A 21,288-nucleotide genomic window follows, 5' to 3' on the forward strand; every position below is an offset into this window, starting at 1 on the left:
TAATCCCAAACCAGAGGAGTTGTAGCTCATTAAGCAATTAATTTAATTATTACCCACCTTGGTTATTATTCATCACCTAAACAGGAGCAGAGCAATCAAAGGCTTTGTGGGAGCTTTTCGTGGTGAATTTTAACCGGGCAAATCCTGCTCTCAGTGTGAATTTCCTGGGGTTAAACTGGGCTGGTTAAACTGGGCTGGTTAAAATGTCTGGCTAAACTGGGCTGATTGAACTGGGCTGGTTAAACTGAGCTAGTTAAACTGGGCTGGTTAAACTGGGCTGGTTAAACTAGACTGGTTAAACTGAGCTGGTTAAACTGGGCTGGTTAAACTGAGCTGATTGAACTGGGCTGGTTACACTGAGCTAGTTAAACTAGGCTGGTTAAACTGGGTTGGTTAAACTAGACTGATTAAACTGAGCTGGTTAAACTGAGCTGGTTAAACTGAGCTGATAGAACTGGGCTGGTTAAACTGAGCTGGTTAAACTGGGCTGGTTAAACTGAGCTGATTGAACTGGGCTGGTTAAACTGAGCTGGTTAAACTGGGCTGGTTAAACTGAGCTGATTGAACTGAGCTAGTTAAACTGGGCTGGTTAAACTGGGCTGGTTAAACTAGACTGGTTAAACTGTGCTGGTTAAACTGGGCTGGTTAAACTGAGCTGATTGAACTGGGCTGGTTAAACTGGGCTGGTTAAACTGCAGGTTAAACTGGGTTGGTTCAAATGGGCTTTTCTGGTTCTTCAGGTAAATCAGGGAGGATTCCTCCCATCCGTGTGTGTGATTTGGTGTTCACTGGCCTGGTGTTGACATTGATTATTAATTATTAGTGATTATTAATTATTAGTGATTGTTGATTGTTATTTCTGTTGGAGTTGCTTTCCATATCCTGTTTTGTAGCAGTTTGATGCTTCTCCCCCAAAAAACCCAAGTGGGTTTTTTTTTGTGTGTAACCATCACAAAATGCCAGTAATTAAGATTTTTTTTTTGTTATTTTAAGAAGCCCTTTATTTCCCAAACATGATATTAATTCTTGAGAACATTATTTCCATGGAACTTTGCAGTTTCTCTCTTGGCAGTTTGCTCCTTAGATACACATTTCCATCGTGGATAGGGATAATTCCTTTTTTTTCTCATGTTTGTCCTTAGAAAAGCTCCCCAGGTTCTCAGTTTCTTCTGAATTTGTATCCAAAATCCGGTGAGGGGAGGGCTTATTGGAAGTATTTGCATCAAAAAGTGAGCAGCTTTTAAGGGAAAAAAAGCTACAGTTTGGGGCATAATTGAATTTATCTCGTGAAAATTGAAATCTCAGCTCCCCGAGCGCAGATTTCTCCGTTAGTGACTCCTGGAAGTGCCTGGATCAGCACATCCCCAATTTCTTTAGTCACAGGTGTGACTTCAAGACACTGAAATTTGCTCTAAATGCGTAATCTTTGGCCTTACTTTGAGAGATTTTGGCAACTGCTCGCTCATTTCCTCTGTCATGTCCACGCATCAGATCTGCGGTGAATATAAATTATTTAATAATTGGAAGGCTGAACTTGGAGGGAATTTGCATTCCCCCTTCATTTCCAGGTTGGCACACGCTCAATAGATTTGTGTTTTTGTAAAGTGTCGAGTCAGATGTAGCAAAGAAACAGAAACTGAACCGTTTCTTTTCTTCAGGTTGATGTGTTCTAAATGTCTGATTTTGTTGTTTTTACCAACAAGAATGACTGAGCCAGGTCAAAATAATAAGAGTGAAGTGGCTTCGTGTTTTGAGATGCAAATGGTGGAATTATGGAGATGTTATAATTTAATTTTCTGCTCTTGTTGTTTACACTGGGACTCACTGGTGCCCACACAGTTGAAATTGTTTAGATTTAAAATATTCGAGATTTAAATTCCCACTTCTCTTGAGCACGTGCCCAAATTCAGCCCAGATCGCTAAAGGAAAATAAAAAAAAATCATCAAAATGACTGATTTTAAGAGAAATAAAATGAAGATTCCTGGACTGAGGAGGCAAAGAAGGATTTCCTTCTGGAACGGGAATGAATTTGGCCGTGCCATGAGTTGAACAGAGACTTGGAATTCCTCAGCCAGGAGCTGGTGTGAAAATGGGATCATCAGTGCCAGGCACTGAGAATTCCAGGTGTTCATTCCAGGTGTAAAATCCCTGGGAGTTCACACTGAGAGACTTCACCGCCCAAAAAGGGCTTTAAAAGATTTTTCTCCTCAATTTTGTTGCCACAAATGTCACGGATTTGCTTTTCTGTTGCTGCCGGTGGGAAATTCCAGGAATGGATAAACGTGGGAGAGCTGGGGGGCTCCAGGTGTTCTTCCTGCCCTGCTGGAGGGATCTCAGTGCAGGAAAAGTTGGGATTTGGTGCTGTGGGTAACGAGGTTTGGTGTCCATCCCTTCCCCAGGTGGAGCCGGAGAAGCTGAAGACACTAACGGAGGGGCTGGAGGCGTTCAGCCGCGCCAGGAAAAGGAACAGGAAGTGAGTCCATCGAATTCCCACCAAAATCCCAACCATTCCCTGCTCTGCTGCCCTTCTGGGGTATTCCCCACCAAAATTCCAACATTCCCTGCTCTGCTGCCCTTCTAGTGTGCTTCCCTACAAAATTCCAACCATTTTCCTTCTCTACTGCCCTTTTGGGGTGTTTCTTTACCAAAATTCCAACCATTCCCCTGCTCTGCTGCCCTTTTGGGGCAGCTCAGCCACGCTGAGGGGTTCATTCCTTGGAATTCCTCCTGTTGGTTCTGGGATTTGATGTGTCTCGAGTGCGTCTCCTCTGAAATATCCCACTGGTGGCAGCTTCTGGAGGGATTCCTGAGCTCCAGCGAAAACATCATTCCATCCAAGTTCTCCTGACCAAGGCACACTTTCTAAGCAGACCCTGACCTCCTGGCCTGTCCCTGTGGCTGCTGAGCAGAGGTTTATTCTGAGAAATTCCCTCGATCCCCACTGCTGAGAGGTGCTGCAGGATTTTTGGGGTCTGGGTCACTCCTGTGTCAGCTGCTGGGTTTATCCAACTTCACCTTTTAGTGACAAATTCCAGCGTAGAAAAACTGTGAAACAGCAAATATTGGGATGTGAAGCATCAGGATGGGCAAAAAGAGGAAAATTACTGGATTTTTTTGGGGAAAAAAAAAAAACTCTGGACTTCTTTAAAAGGATGACCGAGCAGGAATTGTGCTGTGTTTGGGTTTGGTCTGTGATGGTGCCTCTTTACTGTCACAGGGAAAATGTATTCTTAAATCTGGGAGGATTTAAACTCAGCTCTGAACTACCACAGGCTGAAAGGGATTCAATAATTCCCTCTCTTCCCCTCCTTTTTATTTCTGTGTCCCACGGGGCCAAGGAAGGGATTTTTATTCCAATGAGACGGTGGTGGTGGCTGGTTTTTCCAACATCATCCTCAGAATCCCTGCCTGGATTTTGCAGAAGGGCTTTTGGTGACTTCCCAGTTATTTATTCATGTCCCTGAAGTGACATCAGTGACTCAAGGACAGCGGGAGCAGATTTAAGGTGGTTAAAGCTGCCATAAACCACTGCTTTACAGCCCTAACAGAGATTTTTTTTTCCCTCAATATTTCAACTCATTCCCTAGTTCAGATCCTTTGCTGGACATTTCCTGGTTTCCCCATGTCCTGCTGTAGGTTTATCTGGCAAAGTTCCTGGGTTTCTTTCTGGTTTGTGATGTTCTGTTGGATTTTTATCCAAGTTTTTTAAACATTCAGTGTTAAATACGATTGCTGCACTCAGAGTTCTCATCACACGGGCCCCGAGTTGGTCCAGCAGAGCAGGATTGGTGTCCAAGTGATGTTCACATTCCAGAACCCCATGGATTCTTTATGGCTCAGTTCCATCTCAGCCATCCTGATCCTCCTGGAGCCACATCCCTGCCCCTGCTCCCCAGGCCATGGCACAGATCCAGCTGTGCTCTCCTGATCCAGCTGTGCTCTCCTGGAGCTTCCCCTTCCCAGGAGCTGGGCTGGAATTCCTGGAGAAGCTGTGGCTGCCCCTGGATCCCTGGAAGTGTCTCAGGCCAGGTTGGAGCACCCTGGGACCATGGAAGGTGTCCCTGCCCATGGCAGGGGTGGCACTGGATGGGCTTTAAGGTCCCTTCCAGCCCAAACCAGTCTGGAATTCTGGGATGAAAAGGAAAGGGGTTTTATAGGGAAAGGGGTTTTTATAGGAGGTGTCTGTGGGAGGGACAGGCCTGGTGTCCCAGCAGGGGACAAAGTGCTCCCTGACCTGTCTGTGCCATCACCTTCCCTCGTGACAGACGTGGTTCTCCTCATCCCCAGAGCGGGAGCTGTCACCGTGTCCAGGTGGGAGAAATCCTTCAGGAGCAAACAGATCCATGGGATTGTCACTGTGCAATGAAGTGTGCCCCATGGCCTGGGGTCACTGGGGGTTGGGAGGAGGAAACCTTCCCCTCGCCTCTCCCTCGGCCTGTGGGCTGCTGCCATTCCCGGGTAAAACTGGGAATGTTGGAGGTAATTAATCCGGTTTGTTCAAAGTCAGAAGGATATTTAACTTCTGTAATCCCAACACAAACCTTTGTGACGGGGCTGATCTTCCTCCTCGTGCTCCCAGCCTGGGAGGCTCCAGGCTCAGAACATTCCCAATGAATTCCTGTGTTTGTTATTCGCCGTTTTCAGGTTTTCTTAAGAATTCACTTCATTTTCTTGTCCTTAAGAACTACTGATGGCTTTCTTCTTTTCTCCCCTAGAAGTGGAAAGCTAAATAACCATTTAGAAGCTGCTATACACGAGGCCATGAGTGAACTAGACAAAATGTCTGGGAATGTAAGTTGCTTTTCCTTGGGGATATTCTCCTTTTCCGTGTTTCTGCATGTGTCCGTTGGAGGGAGGCTTGGCTTGGGTGGCTCTCTAACAAATTCTGGGCTTATTTTCTGAATTTTCAAAGTTTCCCCTGCATTAAAAGCTGTTTTGCAAATATCTGATGGTTCTGAAAAATGGGGAAAGTTGGAGGATTTTAGGTGCGTTGCAAATGTTATTATTTTTGAACTCATCCAGCCTGATAATACCTGGATGAGCTCCAGTCCTGCCCGTGTTCCAGGGGGTTCCTCTGGCTAATGACACAAAATGAGGCTCATTTGTTTCTCAGCTGGGGTAGCAAAGTATTGAAAGCACGTTTGAAAGCATCTTTCTTTGGAGTGCAAAACTCTTGGGATTCAGTTTTCCCCGTGAGAAATGAAAGGTAAGTTTAAAAAAACCAAAGAATATTTCTAATGTCACACCCAAGAGTGGCTTTTCCACACTGATTTCCACTGTTACTGTGTAACTCCAGCATCTTTCCAATCACGGGTTTGGTTTATAAAATATCCTCATTTTTATTTCTAAAACACGGCTCTAATTTCATTGCAGCCCACCTAAAAATAAATTAAAAAAAAAATTATCACAGCTCCTGTAACCTCTCACATCTTCTATTTGGTCATTAAGTATTCAAATTATTAATTATAAAATGTTTGAACACAGAGGGGGGAAAAAGGGTTTTCTGCTGATATTCAGTGCTCAGGACTGAAGATGTGCAGGTTTGGAAGTTACAGGAACACTTTGGGGAGCTTCTGGAGTATAAGAAAGGAAATGTATTTATAATTATTTGTGTATTTGAAGAACAGGAGGCTTAGAGCTGATTTCAGACCCAACAAGAAATATTTAAAAAGTTCTTCAGTAGCTTTTAAGCAACGACCCAACCAAATCTTTCATTGAAACTGAATTTTACAAAGTGACTTTTGAGCTTTGATTCAAAACAACGTTTTTTGCTGAATTTTCTGCTCTGCTTCTCCTGTCACCCAAACTGACGCCCCTGCAGTGCCTGGATTGAGCCTTTAATTTTGTGGGCACAGAATTGGGGATCAGGGCCGATTGCCACGAGGATGATCATTCCTAGCAGCACTCCCAGGGACTCAGCGGCTCTTTGGAGTGACTTGCAGCTTGTGCAGCTCCAGCCAGTGTGAGATGGGGAGCAGGACCAGCGGCTCCAGGAGGGAATTGTGGCAGGAGGCAGTGGAGGAGGGAATGGCTGCAGAGCCCAGGGAGCTGCTGAGGGATTGGGCTCCTCTGCTGGGAGCTGCAGCTGCTGCCAACAGATGGTGGTGGAATTCCACAGCAGCTCAGCCTTCCTCCTCCTCCTCCTCCTCCTCCTCCTCCTCTCTTCCCTGCTGGTTCTCTCCCAGCGACGCCAAACCTTGGCTCCCAAATCCATCCAGCATTAGCTGGGAACTGAACGTTTCCTCTTCAACACCAAGAGTTTCCCGAACATCCCTCATTCCTCACTAACAGCCCTGAGCTGGATTTCTCCAGTTTTCCCTGTGACCAGCATTTCCTTCCCATCTCCTCCCCAGGTTTTGTCACTCTGGTCACTGCAGGGTGTGAAAGTTTGTCACTGAATTTGCCATCGCTGCACTTTGGGCTCAGTCCCTGACTGGGGTTTTCAGTCCCTGATGGTGTGGTTGTTTCCCAGCCACGACCCAACCAAATCATTTGTTGAAACCGAATTTTACCAAGTGAGCTTGGAGCTGCTGCCTCTCTCCGAGGTTTGGGGATGCACAGCTTACGGAATCAACCTTTTTCCTGCCAGTTTCTCAAAGCTGTTGGAGTCCCTTTACTGAGTGGAGCTGGGAAATGCTGCGAGCTGCTTCCTGCCAGCCCCTGGCTGCCTCCGACCACTGTCCTGTGCTAACCTGTGAATATACTTATTTTTAGGTCCACCAAATCCCGCAGGGAGACAGACAAGTGAAGCCTCCAAAACTCAAGAGGAGGAAGATCTCTAGATAACATTGAATGTCTTTGTTACTGGTCCAGTCCTTATCACAGTGAACGTGCACATGAGTCTATCTGTAGGTCTTGCTGCAGACGTGGGTCTGTCGATATTTCTGTGGAGACAGCTCGCTGCCGTGGCAGGGCACCACCAGGAGCACTGCTGCCACATTTGGGATGATTTAGGAGGGATAGAGGTTGCTGGATAAGCCAATCAGAAATCTTGAAAGGTTGCAGTAACAATGTCAGATGATTACTGAAATTTTTTTTTTTTCTATAATACTAAAAATTGTGATTATAAGAAATAGTCCAAATGTTTCTGAGAAATTTTCATTGTGTATATAGATAATACAGAATTTCATGGTGATATCTGAACTGTAAATATTGTACAATATTGTCATGTACAAGCGTACCTAATGCACACTTTATCTTTTATTGTACAAAAAATAGTGTACAAAATTCTTTGGTTTCTATTGAGTACACATACAAGAGACTACCAGTGTAAAGTGATAAATAAAAATACAGCCTAAATGCTTTTATATGATAATGTAAAAGATGCTGTTTTTGTATTTAACAGCAGAGAGAAGGCATGATTATGTAATACCTTAATTATGACATCCACTTCACGCCACTGAGTGTTCATTGCTCTGTCTGTGTGGAATGAACCTTGCCTGGAAAAGTGCTGTACTCCAGTTCAGGCCTTTAGGAGAGCTCAGCCTGGCAGATTCCCGACTGGGATGTGGGATCAACAGCTCGAGTTAACAATTCAAAGGCTGCAACCCCTCGGGTGCGTTTTTATTTACTTAGCTTTGAACGTAGAGCGCTGTAGGTTTGATTAAAAAGGACAAAACAAAACATAACAAAAAAAAGGAAGAGTAGAGGGACTATTTGAGTCAACCTGTTTGTGTAGAAGTTTCAGAGCCACCTGAGGAACTAAAGAGTCGATACCCCCGTAACGTTGAGCCCCTCCAACCACCCCCTAGATTAATTAGCGTCAATTATCTAACACGGGTCATTAACACGGTGTTTGCAGCAGTGATCGGCATTGATTGCTGTTGATTACCTTGGGTTCGGCAGTAGGAGGAAAGGGGAAAAGCAATCCCAGGATCCAGCTCGCAGTATTAAAACAGAAAAAAAAGAATAATAATAAGTTAAGGGTGGCTTACAAAACTTAGCAACAGTAATTTTTATCAGTATTATGTAACATATCAGATTTATTTTATTTAAGAAGAATTATTTATACCATTAACAGATTCTTATATATATTAATGTGGCTGAAATGCGCAGGTTAAATCTATTAACCAAATTATTTATGTTATATTAAGTGAGAAATGTGAAACATATGTAGAAAAAAAAAATTAATACACTACAGATTTAAAAGTCTAAAGCTATGAGCCATTATAAAATTAACGAACGGAAGCGTAGCACAACATTCTTTTCCATTCGAGTTCATCTTTCTTTTTCACACGGCCGGTGGCGATGGTGAAGGGAAAGCCGCGGCGAGGCTTCCCCAGGTAACTGCAGCTCACCTTTGCCGGGGTGGAGCTCTACCTCCCACCTCTGGCTCCGGGACCACCGATACCTCACATTTCCTTTTCCCCGGGTCCCGCCTGTGGCTCAGCACTGGCAGGGGGCAGCAGCCCGGGCAGCGGAGGATCCCGGAGGATCCCGATGGTCGCGGGGATCCCGGGGATCCCGAGGCTGGCCGTTCCGGCTCTTTCCCGAGCGCGGGCCGGCCGCGCTGTCCCCGCCGCCCGCGCTCGCAGCTCCCTCGGGGCGGCCGGGCTGGCGCTGGCGCTGGCGCTGGCGCTGTCGCTGGCGCTGTCGCTGGCGCTGTCGCTGTCGCTGTCCCCGGGGCGCGTTGCCCCCTCCGCGGGCAGCTCCACGCGTGTCCCCCCGGAGCCCTTGCCGGGGACCGCCGCTCCCGTTTTTCCCTTGCTCGCGGCCGTGTCCCGGTGGCCCTCGGCTCTTCCCCGTCCCGATCCGTGCGCTGGATCCCTCATCGAGCCCTCGGGATTCCCCTTGCTTCCTCCTCCTCCTCCTCCTCCTCCTCCCTCCGCTTCGTGTCCCAGAGCTGAGTTCGTGTCTCCTTTGGCCCTTAGGTTTGTGCTCCCTCCCCGCTGGTTTACTTTACATCCCTAAGATTATGTAAAGTATTCTCGTGCACTTGATTTCCTCGGTTAATAATGGCATTGATGTGGGTGCTAGGAGTAGTTTGTTTCAGTCCATACCGATTTTTTTTTTCTCTCTCTCTCTCTCTTTTAGAGTTTTTATGGTTTCATGTAAGCAGTTCGTGTAAATATTGTGAGCATTACAGGTCATGCAGTGTTGTAACATTTTAAGAAATGTTGCACCGACTTTACGATTAAAAAACTGGTCACTCATACTTGAATTTTGCCCATAGAGCCATTTCTTTCTCTTTGCATTAAAGCATAATCTACTTTTTTGATGGAGGCCCAACCCTTCTTTCTACCTTATTATTTTTTGTTTAATAAATCTCTATTTTTTCTAATAGAAGACTTAAAAATGAAAATTAAAAAAAAATACTTTTTGCCTACTTTCTAATTTAAGAGAGAATTCCTATATTTAAAAGGTGGAGAAAAATAAAACCACAAAAATAATTTAAAAAAAAATCAAAAACAAGCTAAACAAACAAAAAAAAACCACCAAAAAAAAAAGAAAGAAATTCCTCCATTGTGGAAAGTGGAACACCACTGGATTTGTCATGAACGTGGCACAATCACCTGAGAGTGGCTGAGTACAGCGAGCCCACGACGACCTCGGTAGATTTAGGGAACGCCGTGATTTCCTTGAGGATGTTAAAGTGTTGCATTATTCTTGTCTATTTATTTATTTATTTATTATGCTTTTCTCTTTTTTTTTCCTTTTTTAATTTTTTTTTGCTGAAGTGGGTGAACACGATGTGGTTGAGTCGTTCAGGTGACGTTCAAATTAAAGGAAATAATTCCTCCTTTTTTTTTTCTTCTCTTAACGGTGCGTTGTGTGGAAACGCCAGAAACGAAACGAAACGAAACGAAAATATTTTCGTTTCTTGCAATGGATTCTCTTCGTGTTTTCAACTTTCTGGCTGGTATCAGCTGCAAAAAAAAAAAAAAAAAATGATATCCACATAGTTTAAACATAATTTAAAAAAAAAAAAGGCAAAAAAAACCCCCCCACCCCACCTCTGATGTCCCAGGTCTGTTATCCTCACAGTCTAAGGTTTTAGGGGTTAAGAGGAACTTCAGAATTCCAAGGTCTTTCCGAAATCATCTTTGCAGGAGGTTTATGAGTCGTGTGAAATCCTTTTGGAGTCCCTGAGTTTGATGGTCTAGAGATATTAGAGGGCTCGTGGTGGACTGAATTACCTTAGGACTGAATTACCTTTCTTAGCTACAGTTTGTATTTTGCTATGTAGGGTTGTAATGTGAGAATTCCAGAAGAGCCGTAGCATAAAAGTGCTTTTCTATTTTTAAAAAAAAAACCCATTCTAGTCTTACTAAGAATTAGAGAATTTTTTTAATATCAGTTTTGTAATTTTTGATAAAGTTGTCAATATTATGATTAAATCACCAGAAAAAACAGTTCCTGTGCTGTTCTCTTCGGGGCAGGGACTTTGTCTTCCGACGGATTATTCCATGCCACGATGGGATGCCCACGGGCACCTCTGTCAAATTCAAATAGCAGCTCACAGCTGTGAGGTTGAGTTAAATCCAGGAGAGCCGAGAGAATTCCCAGTTCAGCCTGCAGATCCCACAGCCCGTCCATGGTCTGTGCTCTCCGGGAAGGCCACGGTGTCGGCAGCGTCCCACGGGTAAGTTCAGGGAGCCGGCGGCTGTGGAGGCTCCTGCTCACTCCAGGCAGGATCTCATCCCGGGTGTTCACACCCAGCCCATCCCATCCCAGCCCTCTGACCCTGCAGCTCCAGGATTTCCCCCAAAACACAGTACTCCAAGCATGAGGTTTCCAGGAATCCTAAATTCCTTCAGTTCGATACTCACCGCTCACACCGGGGTCCAGTCAGTGATGGAAAAACACTTGGAGGCTTGAAAACCAAAAAAAAAGTCCCGCATAAAATAAATTTCTCTATCCCCAGGGCATAAACCTGGGAGCTGCAGGGGCTTCCAAACCCACAGACACCCCACCAAGCATTCCTGCCCCGCTCCTGTCATCTGGTTATCCTCGTGCTCCCGAGGATCAAGAGCAATTCCATGCTTTTGTGTCCTTAAATACTGCTCAGACTCACTGGCAGCCTCAGGCTGGGTTGGTGGTGATGCCAGAAATGCTGCCTGGGTGGACAATTCCCAAAAATTCCCAGCAGCCTGGTGTGATCCTGCATTGCCACCTCTCCTTCAGCCTGGATTGGTGACACTTTGTATTGGCTTTGCATCTGCAAGCTCAGCACTGGGAGCTCTTCCCTCTGCCAGGTCTTGGCTGTGAACATTTCAAAGCAATTTTTGTTGGTCTGTTTAAAAAAAAAAAAAAAAAAAATCCAAGATTTGATTTGGAATCCCCCAGTGAAAGAAGATCCTGGAGAGATTGCATCTCCCACGTTTTTACCTGCTTCGAGATAAGGATTTGGCTGTAATTGAGTGTCATCCCTAAGGGGGATGAGGGGTAAGATTTACAACTGGGGGAGAAAAAACCTTATATTTAGAACAGTACTGTCTGGAAATTCCTGCTTTGGGAAAGATCTGGGAAGTGGGAAGGGGTTTCTGACTTGCACTGGATGAAGTGGGGCAGGGAAGGAAGAGCAGGAGCATCCTCACAAATTCCTGTGTGAAATCCCAAGGAGGCACTGGCACAAGAGTTCCAAAATTCCAGGCAGGAATTGATGTTGGGCTGAGCTGTGGGGTGGCGAACCAGGGATAAAGTGGGATGAGAGAACAAAGGCTTTTCCAGCCACATCCACATCCATGGTGCAGGTAAGTGGAAAGTCCTTCACTGATAATTCCCCAAATATCTGAGGAATCGATACTTTGGGTCAGAAGATCACAGAATTTCTGCCCAGCTGGTCCCTGCATCGCTTGGACCCACAGCAGGTGATGGGTTGCAGGGTCTGTGCTGGGAGGAACCGATTTCCCAGGCACCAAACAGGATTCTCGAACAGACATTTTCTTCATCCCACTTGAGAAGTTTCTGTCTCATCAAACCACAATCATCTGAGGCCCTTCTGAAGGAGAAGCAATTCTGAGCTCCCAGCAGAAATACAGCTCGTTTGCACTTCCAGGAAAATAAGTTCTTGCTTTTCTCAGTGATTTTTCTCTAGAGAGAGAAAAAGTCATAAAAATAACAAAGTTTTGGAGGTTGTCAATATGTGTTCTCAGTCATGGGATTGAGCTCTCTGCTTCTGAGGAAAAAGGGAAGATTTACATCTGAAGAATAAAACTTCTTCCCCTTTCCTTTCCTTTCCTTTCCTTTCCTTTCCTTTCCTTTCCTTTCCTTTCCTTTCCTTTCTCCTTTCCTTTCCTTTCCTTTCCTTTCCTTTCCTTTCCTTTCCTTTCCTTTCCTTTCCTTTCCTTTCCTTTCCTTTCCTTTCCTTTCCTTCCTTTCCTTTCCTTTCCTTTCCTTTCCTTTCCTTTCCTTTCCTTTCCTTTCCTTTCCTTTTCCTTTCCTTTCCTTTCCTTTCCTTTCCTTTCCTTTCCTTTCCTTCCTTTCCTTTCCTTTCCTTTCCTTTCCTTCCTTTCCTTTCCTTTCCTTTCCTTTCCTTTCCTTTCCTTTCCTTTCCTTTCCTTTCCTTTCCTTTCCTTTCCTTTCCTTTCCCTCATTTCTTTAATGGGGACCAAAAGGAGACTCTGTAGTTCCCAGACTTGGCCTTGGGAGTCTCATGAACCAAAATAACAAACAGGAAATAACAAATGGGGTATCGGGAAGGAATAAATGTTTGTCATTTACAACTTGGTTATAAGGATAAAAAATAGATGACAAAGCGTTAGACAATAAATCAATAAGCACAATATAATTTTTTAAATATACTTTAAAATTCTGGACAAACTTTAGGAGATGAATGGAAATAAAAGTGTGGGGTTTGCCATCCTGAAACCATTAAAGGGACAATGACCTTTATAGAATTGCCCATAAAGTCCTGTTTCAGCAGCCACTCAGACAAGTTTCTGTCCAGATGTTGTGTCCAGCTGTGGCTCCCAACATGTTTTATCCTCAGATCAGGAATCCTCAGCTGCATCCACACAAAGAGTGAGGTGAGAGGAGTTTGTCCTGGTGTGAGGCGTGGAAACCATGTCCAAGGCACATGTGATCCTTGTTAAAATACTTGGAATGCTTGGGGGGGAATTAGGCTGAAGGCTGGTAATGGTGCAAATCAAATCTGTGACAGGCGAGGAGTCCTCACCAGGGCAGGTTTAAGCCGGGTTTAGCTAAAAACAGAGTCAGGCTTTGGGAGTAACAACAAAATATCTGCATCTGCTGGAACTGATTGGCCTCGCTGCGAGCAGAGCTGATACCACTGAGGGATAAAAGAAAGGCAACAAAGCCCAGCAAGCAGCAAATGATGAATTATTCAATGCAAATGTCAACTTTTAGTAGTGACTGTGGCTGTAAATCTTTTTTTTTCGCAAGGCTGAGCGTTGCCATTAAGGAAATCCATATGACGCTACATCTGTCGGATTTCTTTTATATCGTTTTATTTTTATGGATGCCGGGGGAAAAGTATTGGGAGTTTCCACGCTCAGATTTTATTAACATCGTTCCCCCAACTTCTGTCATTTCACGTTGGGTTGATTTTTCTGGCAAGGGTTAAGTCCGTGCCCACGTCAGTGACATCCCAAGCCTTGAGTCTGCAAATGAAAATTGGCTTTTGCAGAGAAATTTTAATTTTTCCGTGGTTCGAAGCCACGTTGAGTTCCTTGGGATGATGGGGAATGGGGAGGGAAGAGCGAGGAGGTGCCCGTTACTCTGCGAGTGCTGGGGGATTCCTATCACATCCAGATAATCAATCTGTCCAAGGATTTCTATAGCTCCCATTATCCCCCGTGCCTCCAGGAGAAGGAGCTGGCAACAATTGCCCATTGTCAGTTTATGAAGGAACTTTTTCATCTTCCTTCCCCAAAGACTCAATTCTTAATTAAGTAAATTAAAATTAATTACGGAATGTGTACAACAAGATGTTATCAGGGCTGTGCCCCGAGCTGAGCTCTCTGTGCTGTGCCTGCTCTGCTCCCTGCCTGTCACAGGAACGGGGAATGGAGGGGACACAGGGATGGCTTCAAACTGAGGAGTGGCAGGATCAGATGGATTTTGGGAAGGAATTCCTGGCTGGGAGGGTGATGGGGCTCTGGCACAGGTGCCCAGAGAAGCTGTGGCTGCTCCTGCATCCCTGGAAGTGTCCAAGGCCAGGCTGGATGGGACTTGGAGCAGCCTGGGCACAGTGGGAGGTGTCCCTGCCCCTGCAGGAACGTTCCCATCACCTGCCCGGAGCCTCAGCCTTGCGAAAACCTCCCTGTGCATTTAAGGTCAGGCTCTGTGTGAGACTGAAAACGCCTTCCAGACCTGAGGCTGAAAGAGTTTCTTTTGTTAAAAGATAATTTAATGTTAAGCAATTCCAAATATCCAAAGGACAGAGGACATTTCCTAACGAACCCCAAAGCACCTCTGCATGTTTTGTAATGATTTCTCATGCTTTGTTAGCCAGAGCTTTGAACTGAGCCACATCCCAAAGGATGGGAATGCTGCACTTCCATTAATTGGTTTCCAGAGGAAGATGCTGCCATTAGCTATTGATAAGGATGACTTAAGAATCTCATAAAATCATGGATTAAACAGCAAGAGCGAGTGAAGCGTATCCCGAGGATCACTGGACCTGCAGCAGGATGAGCACAGTTATTTACTGAACGAAAGGCAAGTGGAACAGGTTCTTGATTTGGATCCCAAAACTTTTAGGAGATGAATATCTCAGAGATGTCAGGTGTTTTCACAAGAGTAAATGCTCCATGAGCTGACTCCTCAGTGTGAGCCGGGCCAGGCCAAGGAGGGACCATTCCCACCCTGGGAAAGGGGAAAGGAAAAGATGGGTTTGTGCTCCCTTCCTTCAGCCCCAGCTGTTCCCCTGGACAGGGAGAGCAGGGTTATCCCTTCATCCCAGACACCAGGGGAGGCTCCCTGAGTGCAGCTTCTGGGGCGTCATGCAGCTCATCTGAATGAACAACATTCAGTGTCTTCCCAAATGTGATTAATAACGTGTAACTAATTAGATGGCCCTTAATTATCAGGTCCATAGTCGCTTTTTTCTTTTTAATGATCCTTCAAAGATGGAATGAAACTTCTCAAAAATTTCCCTCAGTTAGAGACCTCCTACTTTCTAACTCTTAATCCTCAAAGCAGTTTATTTCTACTTCTTTCTTCAATAAAGCCAAGCCCTGGTAAGGCGCAGCTGATCAGAAGTTCATGTTCCCTTCTACTTGTTTCTGGAACTAAAGAAAGAGTGAAATGGCTCAAAGTTTCTGCTTCTCAGAAAAGGGCAAGTGAAAGAGCCCCGTTGTTTGCAGTCAGCTGCTGGTGGTGCTGCAGAAGGTCATCAAGACCCATCACGTCAGGTAAATAAACCTGAACTGAAAGTTTTCTTGTCTCAGAAATTGCCGCTTTTATCTGCAGCTACACGATCTCTTCTTTGTTTGAGATCTGAGAGGACTCTTCCCTCAGCCCTGCAGACAATTGCACCTATTCAACTTCTGGGAGAGTTCAGAAACACGGGGGCGTTTGGAAGCTTTTCTGGAGCATCTCCTCAGCGGAGTGCGAGGAGCACAGTCTGATCTCCAAACAAACCCAGCTAAATTTACTCGGCTCCCACCCACCCCGCCGAGGGCTCCTGCCACAGTTCCCTGCTCACACGTCTGGGTCAGGGCTCAAATGCTCCATGGAAATGGGATTGCCACTCCTCAAAGCCTCCCAAAAGGGAATTTATTTCTCCCTCAGATCTCACTCCTCTGCTTTCCCCAATTGCTCCACAGCTCTGGCTCCCGGTGCCGGGAGGAGACCTTGCTTGTTTTCTGTGTCACTGAGGCTAAAATGTTTTGCTTAAACCCAAAAATTCCTGCCCCAAAGTGCAAGGGGCAGCCAGCGTCACCAAGCAGAGCCCTGAATAATCCTTGGAAGTTTTTAAGCTCCATCAGGGCATGTTTGACTTTTTCCTCCTGTTGTTCTCATCGGGATATCACCCCACAGCAGCAATTGTCTCCTGATTTCCAAGCTCAGCGTTGGTTTTCATCTCTTCTGAGAGCTGTTCAGCCTCTCCCCCTGGATGTGTGATCACTGTTCCCTCTCCAGCCTTCATTCCATCGGGGCAGGCCAGGCACACTCCTCTCCTCTCTCTCCCTGATTGTTCCTGCAGTCACTGCTCCTTTGGGCAGCTGCTGGCTGCCAGCCTGGGGGATTTGTTACCCCCGGTGCTTGAGGAGCTGCGCTTCTCAGCGGCCTGAGCAGGACGTGGCTGTTTCTCTCCTAAAAACGGTATTTAGGTGACCATCTGAGCCATACTTGGAGCTTGTGCTCCTCTTGGAATCCACTGAAGTGTGTAGATGTTTGTTGGTTGTTTCCAGTCGATCAGATTGGATTTGATTTTTCACAACGTTTATATTAAGAACTGGAATTAGTATGCGGCACTGGATTTCAAAATAAAAAATATTGATGAGAAAGAAAGGAAGGTAAAAATTAATGCTGCTGTACAAGAAGACACTAAAGGTCTCGTGCCCCACGGTTTGTGCCCTGAGGGAGGAATGGCTGGATGGGGATTGACCTCCCTGTGCTATTTGTATTTCCAGGTCAGAGCCCTGGCAGCTCCTGCAGGAGCGTGGCCGTCACTGAGGGTGGGACTTTGCCGTGGAAATCAGAGAAATGGATCTGCAGGCAGAACTCCAAACAGCAGCCCCAGCTGCTTCCTAAACAACCCGTGTGGGGTGGCCCCTTTTGTCCTGGAATAACATGGCAGGTCTATTTCCTCACATTTCTCAGCTTTTGAGGGCTTTGGGTCTCTTTTTGTTCTTTGTTCTGAAAGCATCTTCTCCACACCACGGAGCCCTTAGAGAAGCTGCGGCTGCCCCTGGATGTGTCCCAGGCCAGGTTGGACAGGGCTTGGAGCCACCTGGGACAGTGGAAGGTATCCAGGGTGGGAGTGGGATGGGATTTAAGGTCCCACTCCCCATCCAGCACTTTCCCAATCGGAGCTTTCCTGTGTTGCTTCCCCTAAAGGAGGAATTTCTCATTGTGTTTGAACATTTCATGAACACCCGTTCCGCTCCATCTGGCGTCGAAGAACTCCCAGCAAAAGATTACACTCAACTTGGGCAAGGAAGACCCACAGAATGCCAGGATCACTGAGGCTGGAGAAGATATCCAAGATTGAATCCAGCCTCTGGCTGATCCCCACCTTGCCAACTAATGAGATGACCCCGTGTCATTTTCCATTTCTCCTCTTTGTTTGCTTGTTAATTCACACCTAAATCCTCTTTATAGTGGGAGATCCTAATAATCCTCACTTATAGGGTTTATAAACTATTGGAGAAGAGCAGGATGTCCTAAGGTGGTAGGATTTATAAATCCACAGAGGATTTTCTGGTCAATAAAAGAACTAAAAGTACAGAACTATCTGGTTTTTTTCATCTTCTGGCATGCAAATGTTGCCGTTCTGAATATCACATTAAAATATTGCCTAAATCCCTCTTTTAATTTCCAGAGGACCTCACATCTGGCAGCAACTTGCAAAACATTGCAGAACGTTCTGGGGAAAAAAAAAATCATTTCTATCAAAGCTTCATCTTCTGCTAGGCTGGGACTTAGCAGAACTCTTCTGTAACAGACTGAGTTCTGTTTTCTTCGAGCGAGTAATTGCCTTCATGTCTCATAACATGAACCCCTGCAAATGATGTTCCTCCCCTGGATCCACAGGCAGCTCACATTTATATCCCAATAAGCTCCTAATATTGAAGAAACCTGTCAGGTTTCACGTCTTGCATGGCAGCTGCAGCTCTCTCCATCATTGTTATTAGAGAATATTTGCACAAGTTGCCATCTCTGTGGGTTTAGACAAATTTATTTTTTTTGCAATTTTGCAAAACAATCTCCCTCCCTGGGTCTCTGCACACGTCGGGAAGGCTGCGCTGATTGAGCTCAGCCAGTGGCACTTTTGGAGTGTCTGTTTCTCCTCAGAAAATCAGCCCGGGCTGGAGCTTCACAGAAAATGAGGGGCTTTGTTTGGAGAAAGTTCATTGTTCCTGCAGCCCTGCTCGCTTTTATTTCAGACAAACAGACGTTGCCTGCTTTGCTGGGATCGATGAGTGAGGGGATATATTGGGAAGTGGTGTGGGTTTGAAGTGGGATTTGCTTTGATATTTCTGTGCAAATCCATGTGATGGCTCACTGACTCATACAGCTGAAAATAGGTGGTGATATCAAGCCCAGAATTCTATACAGATTTTTTTCCCCCCACCCCCTTTTCTTGCTTAGCTAGCTGCTCCTCCAAAAAATTCAGGTCATTATTCAAATCTGTGCTTAGATTAAAACTCCAGATAGCATCACTCTTACTCATTGATGAATCACACTGGAGCAAATTTTGGTCCTACTGAACTCACTCTGTGTTGCCTTAGTCATATGTTTGTTTGGCAAATCACATGTCATGCTCGAATTAAGCACTTGCTTAAATAAGATACTTTTAAAATACATTCAGGAAAGTTTGCACATAAGATTTCTATAGATAAGATTTCTATCACAAACTTGTCAAAACTAGAGAATGAAAAATTCTGTTAATTCTGAGTTCAAACACTAGTTTATGTTGTCAGCAACAGACCTAAAGGGATTTCTGGACATACATGAAATTAAACTTGTTTTCTAAAGTCTATTTATAAAGTAATTTTTAAATATTGGCTTTTGGGAGGCTTTGGAGTAGCAAACTCCTCCTGGGTGTAGTGCTGCCACCACCACCCACACGGCTCAGTGTCAGCACAGCCTCTGCTCTGCCACTGCTGACACCAACTTCACCTTTCCCAAAGATTTTTTTTACGTGGCTTGATTCCTCTGCCAACACCAAATTTGCACTGAATGTTTTAAACTGACGCCACACGGCTCTTTACATTAACAGGGCCATTTTTCCCCTGAATGAGGATAACAGGAATTTACTGAAATTGTAATTTAAAAGCTAAAGACAAAATAGGTGACGTAAATAAAACCATTTCTGAAAATAGTTAGGACAAAACAGCTGTGAAATGATATTGAAAGGAAGAGCAGGAACTGAGGTGGGGACGGTTATAATAAATTATAGATTATCAATCTCCTGGCAGATGGAAACAGGGTTTGGGTGGATGCATCTGTAGCTCCAGCTCCTCCCTGCCTCGTGCAGGAACATTCCAGTGAAATGAGCCCTGGAAGAACTGACACGTTACAGGTATGGCTAAAAGAGGGGAAAAAATGGAATTTAACATATTCCAATGAATGATGATGTGTCCATGGGAATAAGCCACATGTGGAAATGAGATTGGCAAATTGCAGTTTGGATCCATGGAACGATGATCATCCAGTTCCCGATGCTGCAGCAGCCAAGGGCTCCACTCCCATCCCGAGCTGGGGAGAAGGGAAAGCTCTGGAGGTGCTGCTTAAACACCACCAAGCCTCTCCCACAGGACTGGAGAGCCGAGAGCTGCTCCTCAGGAAACCCACAACTCCGTGGTGTGCCAAGACCTGCAGCTCCTTGTTGTGGTTGTCCTGTCACGGGCAGAACCTGCTCCCTCTCCAGCTGGGAACGGAGCAGAACAAAACCTGTCATTAAAGAGCAGAGAAGGAAAGCTGGGCATGGAACCACAACTTCCCAAGCTGGAATATTTTAATGTGTCTCGGGTGATGTGAGGTCACTGTTTGCTGAAGTTTGGTACCTGACAAGTGGAGTTTGGATACTCCAGACATTTTGGGATTACAACTCAAGGCTTTATAGATCATTTTCCTAAAAGGATTAACCTGTGGCTTCAGGAAAAGCTCGCAAAATATCTGCTTGTTTAAAACGGAGAGAACTGTGCAAAGAAATTAATTAACAACCAAGCACCGAGTACTTGGGGGGAAATGGGGACGGGTTAATTTGGGCTCCTTGAAAACCTGCCTATTGCGCTGGCATTATTTTTTTTTCCGATCGAAGAATGAAACTCTGATGCAATATTCCTCTTTTATAATGGCAATATTTTCCACTCCTTTATTTCTCCTTTGTTTCCAAGAATGATTAATTAGTGACACAACCCTGGTACCTGCAAAACCATTACCGAACCCAGCCACTCTTTTGTTCTGGAAGTTTTTTCCTATATCTGGAGTAGCCAGAAGCACCAACGTCCTTTTTTATAATCTCACAGGATTATTTAGGATTTCAGGGTTAGAGATTCCCATCAGGCCTGTGACATTCCCTGATTTTCCTGTGGGATGTCTGTGCGGGTTCCACAGAAATGGTCTCACGTGGTTTGGGCACCTCTTCAGTTCTCTTGGAAGCTTTCAGCTGCTCCTGTTCCTCTCTGCATTGGCTCTCCCATAAATCCTGCCTCTTCCCAAGGGCCTGGCCTTCTGGAAGTTGGGTGTTTGCTGTGCCCTGAGAACCACAAATATTCCCCAAATATTCCAGAATCACACGATCAATTAGATTGGAAAAGACCTCTGGGATCACTGAGTCCAACCTGTGAGTGATCACCATCTTGTCAACTGTCACATCCAGTCTTTCCTCAACACCTCCAGGGACAGTGACTCCAAACTTCCCTGGACAGCCCCTTCCAATGTCCAACCACCTTTTCTGTGAAGAAACTCCTCATCATGTCCAGCTAAACCTCCCCTAGCACAGCCTAAAATTTTGTCCTCTCATCCTGTCACTGCCTCGAGTAATCCACGATTTTCATTTTCAGGCTGCCAAGGCTCACATGTGAAAACTGATTGAAAGGAATCACCATTCCCTCACTTTCACCAGTGCCCTCTTGCCCTGTCTGCTCTACCCCATGGCCACAATTCCCACTTTTCCATCTTTTCTTCCTTTTTTTCTTAGTGAAGCTCAGAGGAATTTTATGAGCAGCTCCTGCTGTGTCCATGCCCTGGCCTGGGACACAAGGAACACACAATTCCAGGGATCCAGGGGCAGCTTCAGCTTATCTGGGCAATGTGTGCCAGGGCTTCCCCACCCTCACAGGGAAGAATTCCTCCCCAGTATCCCCCCATCCCTGTGTCCTGTCACTCTCCTGTCGCCCTTTCCTGTGTCCAAAGTCCTTCTCCATAAATAAAAATAAACTCACTGCTCCCTCTTCCACTGAGATATTTAACCAAAGGCACGAGAGTGAAGTAGCTGGATGTGCCAAGGGGCAAAGCTGTCCCCTCTTTCCAGGGAGCGATGTGGAGTCTTTAGTCTTTCTTTGAGAAGAAATTCCTGAGCTGAGCAGGGCTCCCAGTGTTCCTGAGGAAAGCAGGAGCTGCTGTAGAGGTGTGACTCTCAGAGCATTTGTGTGTTTCTGAAGGTCTGGCAGTACCTGGAGCAGCAGATCTCAATGAACGGGGATGAA

General features: G+C 45.4%; 1 protein-coding gene across 3 annotated transcripts in view; it reads left to right on the top strand.

Moving 5' to 3' along the window:
* The window catches only part of MBD5 (methyl-CpG binding domain protein 5), a 107,446-nt gene extending 100,136 nt beyond the window's left edge, over nt 1-7,310 (top strand). For all 3 annotated transcript variants that reach the window (XM_066190432.1, XM_066190431.1, XM_066190433.1), the window contains 3 exons: nt 2,401-2,474; nt 4,717-4,792; nt 6,716-7,310. In XM_066190432.1, the coding sequence (XP_066046529.1) occupies nt 2,401-2,474; nt 4,717-4,792; nt 6,716-6,787 (222 nt within the window). In that variant the 3' untranslated portion in view covers nt 6,788-7,310. The remainder of the gene's footprint in view (nt 1-2,400; nt 2,475-4,716; nt 4,793-6,715) is intronic.
* The last annotated feature ends 13,978 nt before the right edge of the window (nt 7,311-21,288 follow it).

The sequence above is a fragment of the Chamaea fasciata genome, unplaced genomic scaffold, assembly GCF_029207755.1.
Source record: "Chamaea fasciata isolate MVZ Bird 193981 ecotype frontalis unplaced genomic scaffold, bChaFas1.0.hap1 SCAF_8, whole genome shotgun sequence".
NCBI classification, from domain to species: domain Eukaryota; kingdom Metazoa; phylum Chordata; class Aves; order Passeriformes; family Sylviidae; genus Chamaea; species Chamaea fasciata.